This window comes from Excalfactoria chinensis, chromosome 11, assembly GCF_039878825.1.
Source record: "Excalfactoria chinensis isolate bCotChi1 chromosome 11, bCotChi1.hap2, whole genome shotgun sequence".
In the NCBI taxonomy this organism is placed as follows: domain Eukaryota; kingdom Metazoa; phylum Chordata; class Aves; order Galliformes; family Phasianidae; genus Excalfactoria; species Excalfactoria chinensis.
Genome location: NC_092835.1, coordinates 1,797,416 through 1,809,602, shown reverse-complemented (window position 1 = coordinate 1,809,602; position 12,187 = coordinate 1,797,416). Strand labels below are relative to the sequence as shown.

The following is a 12,187-nucleotide window of genomic DNA, read 5'->3' as shown; positions in this document are numbered from 1 at the left end:
AACCAGACTTGTGGTGAGGCCAGACACAGTGGCATTCAAAACAAGTCGTAATTAATCTGAACCACCTTATTTTTCAGATGGCACCTGGTGCCGTGGACAGAAAACCACCCGTGTGCTTTATGACATAGTTTAGGTACAAGTAAAAAACGTATATATATATATGGGTTATTTGATATACATATGAATAAAAAGGGGCATATAACAATATATTCAGAACAGAGCACGAAGTTCTGATTTCATCAGAAATAAATTTGATGGGCTAGCTGCTCCATATGTCAGTGATAAGTATTTTTCCTTAGATATTACTATATTTGATAATCTGTTGTTTGTAATGATACATCACTATTGCACAATCGAACGTTTGCTCCATGCTGTCGTTATTCACTGCAATGAAATTACAGCTGACAGCAGTGGTATGACCCAACCTGAAGGTCGTATTGTAAAAGTGTTCTTCGTGTTGGAGCTGCTTTCATGTTAGGTTTTACTGCGTATCTTCATGGCTTACAGTCTGGTGAAATGCAGGCTGACAACGTGTACCGGTTGTTAGAAGGGAGGCTGCTGATTGCTTGGGGTTCAATACAAAGAGTGCTGATCTATTGGACTCCTGTCACGTTATTGACTAAAGGGATTATGGCAGACAGGACTTCATGACTTTGTATATGCCATAAAGCACCATTTCAAAGGCATTTAATGTGGAATAAATCATATAATTGACTGTCTTTCTCATTTTTACCATTCTGAGGTTATGTGAAACAGTGGGAAGATTCTGTAATGCTCTAGAGCAGGAGAAGCAAGGCATTCCTAAGTCAGAAAGCTTTGTGTTTTACTCTACTAAGAGCAAACCCAGAAATCAAATGACCCCTGTCAATGAATGCTGGTTGTTTTTCCAGTTCCTGCTGATGTTGTCAACATTTGTTCTGTTTTCATTTGGAATGAGCATCTTGCCCTCTGTCATGTGTTGCATCCCATCCTCCGCGAGTGGTTGGTCATCCCTCTGAGCTCTGTTCTAGTTCCTTGTTAATCTCATATCCACAAACACTTGGCATTACCAAAGATTGGTTTACACTGAAAGCTTAGTATTTCTCTTAAGGTGAATAGGAGTTTGAACTCCTTCAAACTGAGACAGTGTGGCAAAGTCTAATGTCTTCTGCAGATATGTATAAGGAGAAGTGTGTGTGTAGACAGAGAAGTTAGGTGACCTCAGCCTTGACTAGAAGGGAAGATGCGCTGGGGAGCTGACTAATGATTAATGTATTATCTTTGTGCTGGGACTATTCCTTGGTAAGCCGTGTTCTTAGGAAATAACATAGAATGCTGGCCAGTAAATTTGAGGGAAGAGACAAAATTTTGATTGGGATCTCTGGCTCCATTTTGAGTGATTGCTGTTGCTTAAAATACTGTTTTTGTAAGCGATCAGATAAGTTACTGACCGCTATTGAGTATAATTTCTTGCTTAGACTCGTTTTAATCTGATGCTTTGGGGGAAAAAATGTGGTTCAAAGCTGCTAGCTTGCTGGAATTAGCTATACTTTGAGGATATTATGGGGTTGTAGTAATTCATGTTTAGGGAATGACTGACTTGATAAAAAATGAGTACTGTGAACACAGGGTACTTTCAGCTGTTGGTTTCTAACATGAGACACTTTTCAGAGCTATGTGAGTGAATCAGACGTTTGGACTAATTGCACTGGGTTCCTTCTGTAGAACAGGATGTTAAAGGTAATTGCTTTGCTCACTGTTGATGTGGATTTGAGAATTAACTTTTTATCCACAACAAATGCCACGAGCCTATCACAGTCATTCTAGACCTGAAAGAAGCTTATGGGGAATACAAAGAAAACAGAAAGAACTTAAATGTCGGCTGCTACCTGAACCTGACTCTTTCATTCCTGGTCATGATAATGATTTCTACAATCTCTTTCTAGAGGATTACCCCAACGGGACATGGCTTGGAGATGAAAATAACCCTGAGATGCGGGTCCGTTGCCCCATCACCCCTGCTGACATGCTGCACATCAGCACCAACTGCCGCACAGCCGAGAAGATGGCACTGACGTTGCTCGATTATCTCTTCCATCGGGAAATTCAGGCCATCTCCAACCTTTCAGGCCAGGGGAAGCATGGCAAGAAGCAGCTCGATCCTCTCATGATATATGGAATCCGCTGTGAGTATAATACTGAAAGTTCCCAGTTTATACTGCAACTGTGGGCCACTTACAGAATGTGGTGCAACTAGGAGAATGGAGCGTGTTGCCAGACAAATGGCTTTTTATCTGTTGCTTATGAAGGAATCATAATGGACTGCTTGAAGTTAGCTTGTTGTGGGCCAGAAATGCCTCAATATCAAAATCTGAATTGAGATTTTATTGCAGCTAGAAGCTGCGAGCACACCAAGTGTAGCAATTGATCTTTGGCTAAATTGGAAGAGATCATAAAAGGAAACAAGTTATTTATTTAGATATTCATAGAGCCGTAGAATCTCTTGAGTTGGAAGGGACTCTGAGAGGTCATCTAGTCCAACTCCCCTGCAATGAACAGGGGGCACTTAAATACCGCTCACGTGTTCAAAATAATAGGCTTTCATCTCAGGTTTTCACTTCTCATTTGTGTGTATTATTTCAAAAGTTACTCTGATGTTGAGATGGAAAAAAAATTGCCATCTCTTTTAAGGAGAGATTAAGTGTCATAAAGCCTGTGGATTCGCAGCAAGGGTTCACACCGTGCTGATGTACTGCTGGCTGCTGCAGCATGTGAGTGTTTTTGGTAATTAAAGCTATTATGCATTAACAAACAGATATTACTTACATTGCAGATGCAGTTTTTGACAGTGTGAAAGGCATTAAAAGTGTTTTGCATATAGAACATAGTAAGCATAGCCCCTAGTTAGGAGTGAAGAGGAATCTGGGTATATGCATCTCACTCTGATACAGTGGCTTCTAGTAGGGGATTACGTGGTGAATACATTATTGAAGGCAGCCAAGTCTCTTCCTTGTGCTGTTGTGTAAACATTTTACTGCAAATGAAGCAGGTGAAGGCCTTGCAGACGTGCATCTGATATGGTGCTTCAGCTCCTGTGTGATGCCTTGCTATATATGCTGTGTAGAGGAAGCAGAGCTTTAAACATGACTGTAGAACTGAGTGTGTCTGAAAATGACCAACTTGACTCGTTGAACTAGAGCTCACTCTTTATCGTCAGACCTTATGTAGGTCAGCCGTGGATTAGTAGGGAAGGAATAATTTGTTACACTGCAATGTTTTGTATGCCATTGCCAATTTGAAATGCCAATTAAGGCTTAAGAACATAGCCAGAGAGAGCTTATTTCTAGTGCTGTTTGAAGAATTTGATGTTTTGTTTTTGTGCTTCTGTTAGGGCAATGGGTTTAATAGTTACGCAGAAGAGTGTTTGGTGATGATACTGCTTTCTGTACTCTAAACTGAGCCAAGAAATAAACTCCTATTGACCTGCTTTCATTTCTGGTAGTTTTCTGGCTATCTCGGGGATGGTAATAGGCAATAACCATTCAGTTTGCTGCATTAGGCCAATTGTCTTTTTGTGTACCTGAAGCAGATGATGTCAGGTTTGTATTGCAATCACATTAAATCTGTATTTGTAGGAGAGATTATGATCCAAAGGAATTTGGATCTCCTAAACCTTTTTATCTGTTGATCTCATCAGTGCAAATGATCGTGTTACGTTGTTTTTTAAACCTGGATAGATTTGAAAGAGTGAACGTTGGGAAGGGATGTGTGTGACCAAATGCTAGAGGCATGTGGTTTGCAGCGGCAGGACTGTAACCAACAGTTGGCCATAAGCAGCAGCGTTCTGAGTGATGGGCACAGGAGCAGCTGGGTTTGTGTGCATTGTGCCATAAGCACAGTTCTGAAAGCTCCTTTTGCACACTGACTGCTGCGTTGCTTTCTTTTGGGAGCCAATGGGTAACCAACTGGAAGCAGCTGTGCCCTGCATGAACCTGCCCACAGTTTGTTGTTTTGGGTGCCTGGATGTTAATGGCTGTTGAGATTTGCATCTCTAGCGACAACTAAAGAGAATTCATGTAAACTTTATGAAGCAATAAATTTACTAGGAACAACACTGGCCCACAAACAACGATTTCATGTTATGTTATCACTACCAATAATTCATTTAAATTGCAATTCGGTTTCGGTAGGCAGATAATGAATTTGCTGTGATGTGAGAGAGCATATGGATAAATGCCTCATAATGTTTGAGGATGAGGTTCTGGCCGTGTTGTACAACTCCTGTCGAGTTCAGCTGTGCCAGGATTTCATCCTTCTATTTGTCAGAGGGGTGGTGAGAAGAGCCCCGGCACGTCGTGCCTGCTTGGCAGTGCTGCTCCAGAGCCCATCTGGTTCTTATTGGTGATGTTATTGATGACAGGCTGAGGGAGCTGGGATTGTTCAGCCTGGAGAAGAAAAGGCTGCAGGGTGACCTCATTGCAGCCTTTCAGTACCTAAAGGGAGCCTACAAACAGGAGGGGAGTCAACTCTTGGAACGGGCTGATAACAGCGGGACAAGGGGAAACGGTTTGAAGTTGAAGGGGGGAAGGTTTAGGTTGGATGACAGGGGGAAGCTCTTTACTCTGAGAGTGGTGAGGTGCTGGAACAGCTGCCCAGAGAGGTTGTGGATGCCCCGTCCATCCCTGGAGGTGTTTGAGGCCAGGTTGGATGGGGCCCTGGGCAGCCTGGGCTGGTATTCAATGTGGAGGTTGGTGGCCCTGCCTGTAGTGGGGGGGGCAGAGGGTTGGGGCTTCATGATCCTTGAGGTCCCTTCTAACCCAAGTCATTTTATCATGCCATGATTCTATGATGCGTTGTTGCATAAATCCTACCAAAACCTGAGTGTGGTGCTGGCATGGGAACAAAGTTATGTTGTTATCCTGACTGTGTGGTTTGCTTGTGCTCCGAGCTGTACTACTTTGATGCATTATTTTAAACTTCTGTTAAAATCTAATGTCATCAGCCTTGCTTTTGCCAATCCTAGCTAGCAATGCCCAAGCCAGTGTGTAAAGGATTATATCATTCCTTTTGTCTCAGGTTTCTTTAAGTTTTGTCAGTGGAAAGCTATTTATTTCTTCTTTTCTCCTTCCTTGAAGGGAAAGAAGGCATCCGAATCTGTATTCAATAGAAAATACTTTGACTAATGTGCGGAAGCCATAGAGAACGAATGGACGCATGTTGATGAAGAATTCTTGGTGTGCTGCATAAGGTTCACCGCAGGGAGATGGAAGTTTATCTTTGGAAGTATTCATTTTCATTTGTGGTATAAATGTGCTTGTGGGGTGGCAGCGGTAGTGAGAAAAGTTTTTAGGCAAGGAACCAAAATGACTTAAAGGCACTGTGTGTCATTAAGTAGCTCATTAGCTGAAAACATAGATGTTTTCTCACGAAATACAAGGACATCAGCAGTTCTAACTTGCAGCGTGTAACACAGTGTTCAGGTTTAGCCCTTTGAAGATCACCACCACTGCCAGTAGTCCTCACTGTATAAAACAGGAATACTAGAATGGAAGGGAAGTAACAGGAGTTATCCCCCATTTGCTGTTAGTGCTTCAGTTCTGTGACTCTCTCACATCTGCACACTTGTTTCTGCAGGCTCTCACCTGTCAGTTTTTAACATAGTTGTCGATTTTGGCCAAATTTGACAAGAGGAAAAATGGTCAGTATCTACAAATGAAATGCAAAACGAGGGGCTGGGTGGAAGGAAGAGGTGTAGATTCACTAACGGTGTGAAGGGAGAGCTGTGCCCTTATGTTCTGCTGTGTTGACGGACACCAAGAGTCCTCCTAATAGGATCCCTGTGGTTATGTCTGCCTGCAGCCCTTGTCGGTTCAGTATTGTTCTGCTGAATTTCCCTGTCTGCTTCCAGGATTGCTTTGTAGAGTGAATTGCATTAACCTTCAGTTCATGGGTTAACGCTTATTTCATCTTTATATTTTACTAGCTGAAAGATATTAATACACTTCGATAGGAGAGAGCTCTTCAGAGAGCTGTTCAGATAGAATTAAGCACTGTGTTGCTTTACAAAATTAATCAACACGGTACTGCTTCAGATGGAGAAGCAGACCACCCACATCTGTTTAATAGGAAACACATTTGACTCCTGCTTGTGTAGAGTGTGCTGCATGGAGCAGAATGCGTGTATTTGTATCCACGTACTTGTGCACATAGTGCACGTTGGGCCAGTTTCAGCAGCTTAAAGCCTGTCCTGGAGAATCTGCTGGTCACAGTAATTCACTCATGTCTTCACTTCTCATTGGCCTTTAATGAAGATTTTGGTCTTAATAACAGTGCGGGGTAATAAACAAGCACAGGATGCCTATGTTCCATCCTCCACCAGCATCATCATGCTTTTACATGTTGGAGGAAAGGTAAGAAGTTGCATCTCATAGGCAAGCTGTTAGCTCTAATATTTCTCAGTGGTGGATCTGCCTTAGGAGATGCATCAGACTTTTGTCATTACAGGGAATGTTTTCTATCAGCATTGCAGTTACTCGCAGTGTATTCTACCAATGCAGGATGCCTTTGCTTTTTTTTTTTTCCACTTTATTACAGTGTTTTTATAAATTGCACTTTTTAGTCTCCATTCTCCTTCCTGATCTCTTTAAGCTTCTTTTGCACTCTGTCTTCCTCTCATTACCTGGGCTTCATGTGTGTCTCATGTTGAAATATTGCCCTAGAATATACGGCATATATACAGTGACACAACACAGTGTTGCACATAACTGCAACATGGATTGCTCCAAGTCCTGGTTATGAGCAACTGGAGACACACAGATCCATGGTGGATTCCATCAGGATCTCTGATATCAGCTTTCTGTTTAACCCATTCTTCTGTTTCTTTGTTATATAGGACGTTATCTGATCTTAGAAGCTATAGCATTCAGGGAAGAAGTTGTGTGGTTTGTGTCCACATGGATGAGCTAATCCTGTGGTCCCTGGAAATACTTTTTGCCAACATTTTCTTCTCCTAGTAATAAATCCTATGGAGAAGTTTGGAAATATTAACTGACTTCAGCCCGTTTCTTTGAGGACAGGGGTGTTATTAGATATTGCAGTTCATTTCTTGACTGTCAGATCATGGTTTAGAGGTAGGACAAACCCCCATTTTACAGTTCTAAGGGTTGAATATAAGTAAACAAGGATTAGCCCAAATCTGCAGCATCATGCCTGTGGCAGATGGGGGAGCTGAAGCAGATTCTCCTGAGCTGAGTGCTATTCCAAGCCTCTGCTCTGAGTCTCACTAAGGGCACCACGTCCATCAGACAAGCCCAGAAGAGCCGCTTTTGGTTCTTTCTGTGATGGCTCGGGAAGAGAGCAGGAAGAGTCTGCAGAGTTGCTGAGCTATCTCATCCCTCAAGCAGAGAGTGAGATGCAGAGTCCGAGAGCTCAGCACATCTCTGAGTGAAAAGAAGGGGAAGAAAACATTTGTTACGCTTTTATGATATTCAGAAAGCATTCTTTATTTTGGTACAGCACCCTTGGGAAAGGCCTTGATGCAGCAGTGCTGCTTGTTGCAAACACGTTGTCTTCCTGAGAGCTGCAGAAGTCTGGCTTCAGTACCAAATAGCTGCTGCTTTGTGAATCAATTAAGCGCTGCCACATGGAGGGAAGTGATAACCTCTTTTGAGGCTAGGCAAGAAGATAATATGAGAACCCATCGAGTTTATCTCAGCACCGCAGTTCTCATAAATGGCATCAATGCTGGCCCTTGCTTACTGACTTTATGTAAGCACTGTAATTTACTGCTGGCTGTTGTTTTCTTCTTTCCTGGGCACTTATGTGTATTTCAATTACTTTCCTAGCCAGTTACTGTTCAGTAAGCTGAAAAAAAAGGTGGCAGTTTTGGGGGAAGAAGAAATAAATTGTTTGCAGAGTGTTTTCTCTCTCCATCTCACACTTCTCATGTGGTTCCTGCATTTGTAAAAGCCATGAATTTAGTTTTCCATTTCCAACTGCCTAGCCTGTCAGTTGTAGCTGTGACTGCATGTAGCTTGATTGTGCATGATGTGCTGTCAAGCATGTGTGAGTTCCTGGGCTCTAGAGAAAGAAGAAAACTAATACATGAGGTCACTTGGACCATCTCTTTATGGCCTAAACGTGATTGTTCCATCCTGCTAATGCTTCTGCGCTTTGGCCAGACTTAGTGTACGTGCTGAAGTGCCCTGCTCTCTGCTGAAACAGATCAGTCTATGAATGTAAAAGGAATTTCCTTGGTGATTTCAGACATTGCTTTGAGAGGGTATAATGTAAAAAGGGTCAAAATTGTGTCATTAGTTAGAAAGAAATGCTCAGTGTGAGCATTTGATAATTTATATGATAATTTATTTGCATTATAGCTACAGAACGAAAACCAAGGGATTCTTAGGTGGATTTCAGACACCATTGCAGGTTCCTGAAGGAAGAATCCCCAAACAGTGACATCAGCAAGAAGGGTTGGGCCCTTCCTGCTTAGCACTGACAGCAAAGACCGAGGATCTTCCCCATCAGCCCTGCGGATCCATCCTGGCTATGGAGTTTCAAGTGAAAGGGAAGACCTCTGCATCGCACTGTGCTGATCACTGTTTTCTTTGGACTGATTTATGGACCTTCCTGCAGGGTTACAGCTGTCAGCAGGGCAGGTGCCCCTCTGGGGTCTGAGCCAGGAGCATTCCTTGCTTTCGCTGCCTATACCATTGGCCGGCATCTCCCCAGCATCGCTTGGGCTCAGTCCGTGCATAGATGAAATACAGTGGGATTATCCTAGATAATTTCAATATACAGCATCCTTTTTTGGCTAAGTTCCACTGACAAACTCTCAGCAGCCTTTAGAGAAGAAATAGTTTTACTCTTGAAGACTGTCGAATGGGAAAACTGAACTTTAGCAATGTGGTTTTAGAAGACACGAGCAGTAAGAGTTGTAATGCATTTGATCCATGAGATGGTGAGAGCAAAAGCAGCCCAGCCAGCGCATTCAGGTGGGTCAGCACAGACATAACACACATCGCCCTGGGTCCACAATATCTCACAAAGGAATTCCAGAAAGTTGAGGGGTTTTTCCTCCTCCGCTTTGAACTTTCCTTCGTTTCCAAAGGGTTACAAAGCAGTATGGGGAGATGCCTCAAGCGGACCGCGAGTAAAATGTAAATAAATTCCCGCAGCGTTCAGGTTTCTGTCATGCCAGCCCTTTCCAAACCCACAAACTCCTTCGGAAGGGGAGAAATTTTTGTTGTTGATTCCTAAGTGAGTTTTTCTTGGCGGCACGTGGGGCGGTGACTGCCATCCAGATGGGATCCTGAGGCACCGCGGCGAGGGGTTATGTAACGGGGTGGCTCAGGAGGGGAGGCTGAAAGCAAAACCCTCCGCTCTCTTCTTTTTTTTCCATCTGCGGGTTCTGTCGGGTTGAATTGTGCCGCTGTGTAAAAAATAAACGCCTGTTGAATCAATTTCTCTTCAAAGCTGCGGAGATCAGAAGTGACCTGATGTGTGATCGTTGGCCGCGGCTCCTTCACATCAGGGCTGTTTGTTTCGATCACACGTTATTGCTTCAAATGGGGCGATTCCATTTGTTTTCAGCATCAAACTTTGATTTCAATCAGTAAGTCAATCTCTTGGCAATAAACACATCGTATACCCAGGTACGTTCTGCTCCAAAGCAGAATGAAGGCTGGCGCGCCGTGCGGGAGCGGTTCTCCCCAAAGAGGGACTAAAAAGAATAGGAGGATCTTTGCTTGCTCAGTCTGATTGTAAATGAACTCTGACATTTCCAATGTGCCAAACTGGAAGGTGAATGTATTGGAAGCCTCAAAAGCACGTGTGCATTTTTATTGCGCAGGAAGGTGAGCACGTGAGGTCTTTGATTTGGAAGGGGGATCGGTAGGGACAGGGTTGGCGTCCTTGAGGTCCTAATCTTCATGAAGATGTTTCAGATGAAAATGCTTGTATAGTCTGTATGGAACGCTGCCACCATTGCGATTTTCAGCTATAGATATATGAAATATGCAATTTCACTTTCATACTGTGACCCGAATGTTGCATGAATATCTACATTCTGGGAGGAAATGAAACATAGATCTTCTGTTGTGGGTTTGGGTTTGTTTTGTTTTGTTTTTATCCCCCAAAGTATTTCGTTTCATTTGCTGCGCCTTCAGATTTGTGAGATGTTTTTCAGAGCAGGGAATCTGTTTTCTTTCAAAGCTGGGGGGGAAAAGAGAAGTGGTTATATCTTGTATTGTCACTGTGGAGTAACTTTCATGTAACTGGGGAAGAGTAGCAGGAAGATAGCAGAGTATACAGAGTATAAAGGCTCTGATTTGGTCTAGAATTATTTTCTTGTTGGGTTTGTTCATTTGGAGTTAAACTTAATTAAAGAGCTAGGTGCTTAATGTTCTTGATAAGTACACTCTGGTTATTAAACAGGAGGGGCAATGGCTGTTTACGAGGGTAGATATTGATAGGACAAGGGGAATGGTTTGAAACTGAGACAGGGCAGGTTTAGGTTGGATCTGAGGAGGAAGTTTTTCATGCAGAGGGTGGTGACGCACTGGAACAGGTTGCCCAAGGAGGCTGTGGATGCCCCATCCCTGCAGGCATTCGAGGCCAGGCTGGATGTGGCTCTGGGCAGACTGGGCTGCTGGTTGGTGACCCTGCACATAGCAGGGGGTTGAAACCAGATGATCATTGTATCATATCATAGTATCATAGTATCGTGCGAGTTGGAAGGGACCTTAGAGATCATCGAGTCCAACTCCCGGGATTCGAGCCCTCTAGTGTAGCAGAGCGGCAGTTATCCACTTGCGCCACAGGGGGGATTCGAACCCGGGTCCTTTTGTGGTCCTTTTCAACTGAAGCCGTTCTGTGATTAGATGCTTACGTATGGCCAGCTGTTAATATTGTGTCACCATCAGAGCACTGTGATCGAACACACAGCATGGAAATCCTGTACAAGGAGGAACACTGCCATACTCAGGGATTGCCCCCCTCCCATGTGAGAGCAGATCCTGGTTGTGCACCCCACAAACCCTGAGCAGCAGAGATGGAGTTGGAGCAGTGGTGCACGATAGATATGTGTGCAGCCGTCCTCCTCAGGCTGGTGCATTCGCTGCTCCACTAGATGTCATCGTTTGCGTGCTGATAGCTCTGGCTTGAGTAAATCCAACAGGTTCTGCTGTTGGTACAGCAAGTAGGGGCAGGGAGGAGGGTTAGCAGGCAGGCATAAGGTGTGTGTGTGTGACTGCAGAAGGTCTTGCATTGGAGAACAGCATACGTCAGTGCACCTTGAGGTTACAGATGCTAAAATATATATGTGTGTGTGTGTGTGTGTGTATGTAGTGTTCTTGACTCAGACACGAGCCTCTATGCACGGTTGCTTTTTATGCTGTTAAATATTGTTTCCTGATTTGATTTTTTTTTCCTCCTTAAATGTGGTAGATTAATGTTACAGATGGAAACTTTCTTCCTTGTTCTTCTCTGTTCCAGCCGCATGCAATTGTAGTCTGTAGGTTGCCTTAAACACTGTAATTAGCATCCCATAATTAGATGCCAACTGTAGTTGAAGGATTCCTCTGCCTTTCTCTAATGGTGGCACATTACAGCACACCCTTTTGATCCCAAAAGAAGGATTCCTACCAGCCAGAGACTTCATTTGAACTCGGTTTTGTTTTAGCAGCTGAGATAACATGGTTTTGAAGCGTTAGTTTCCTTGACACAGCTAAAAACGTGCTGCTTCCATTTGTGTTAGAGAGATTTTTATCCTAAAGAACAGCCCATCTCGTTCCTCAGCTCCGGTAGAGTTTGGGGCCATTGGGATGTGGGTAATTAATTATTAGAGCTGCATTACTGTACTTTATGGAGCAGAGAGGGGCACTGTATGAGGTCAGCTCAGCCTGCACGGCTTGCTATCTGCCAGCCCACTTCTGTTCCAACTGCCTTGTAGAGCCATGGGAACACATATTTAGTTCCTTGATGGGCTGACACGTGTATTTATGTAACCCCAGAGCACGGTGGCATCTGGAAGCTAGCATAGTTGCGCTGAGCAACACACACCTGGAAGGAGTGTATTTTTGGTGTCCCCAATGTTAGTCCTCATTCCCTAAACTGTATAATCACACACTTCTGTTTCAAAGCAATGACTCACTCTGGTTTTTCACATCTGCAGTGTTTACCTCGAACATTCCTCTCTTTACATTAA

At 43.6% G+C, this 12,187-nt stretch overlaps 1 protein-coding gene across 7 annotated transcripts in view; it reads left to right on the top strand.

Annotated features, from left to right (window-relative positions):
• The window catches only part of BANP (BTG3 associated nuclear protein), a 115,989-nt gene that overhangs the window by 32,456 nt on the left and 71,346 nt on the right, over positions 1 to 12,187 (top strand). For all 7 annotated transcript variants that reach the window (XM_072346739.1, XM_072346736.1, XM_072346735.1 and 4 more), the window contains one exon: positions 1,926 to 2,165. In XM_072346739.1, the coding sequence (XP_072202840.1) occupies positions 1,926 to 2,165 (240 nt within the window). The remainder of the gene's footprint in view (positions 1 to 1,925; positions 2,166 to 12,187) is intronic.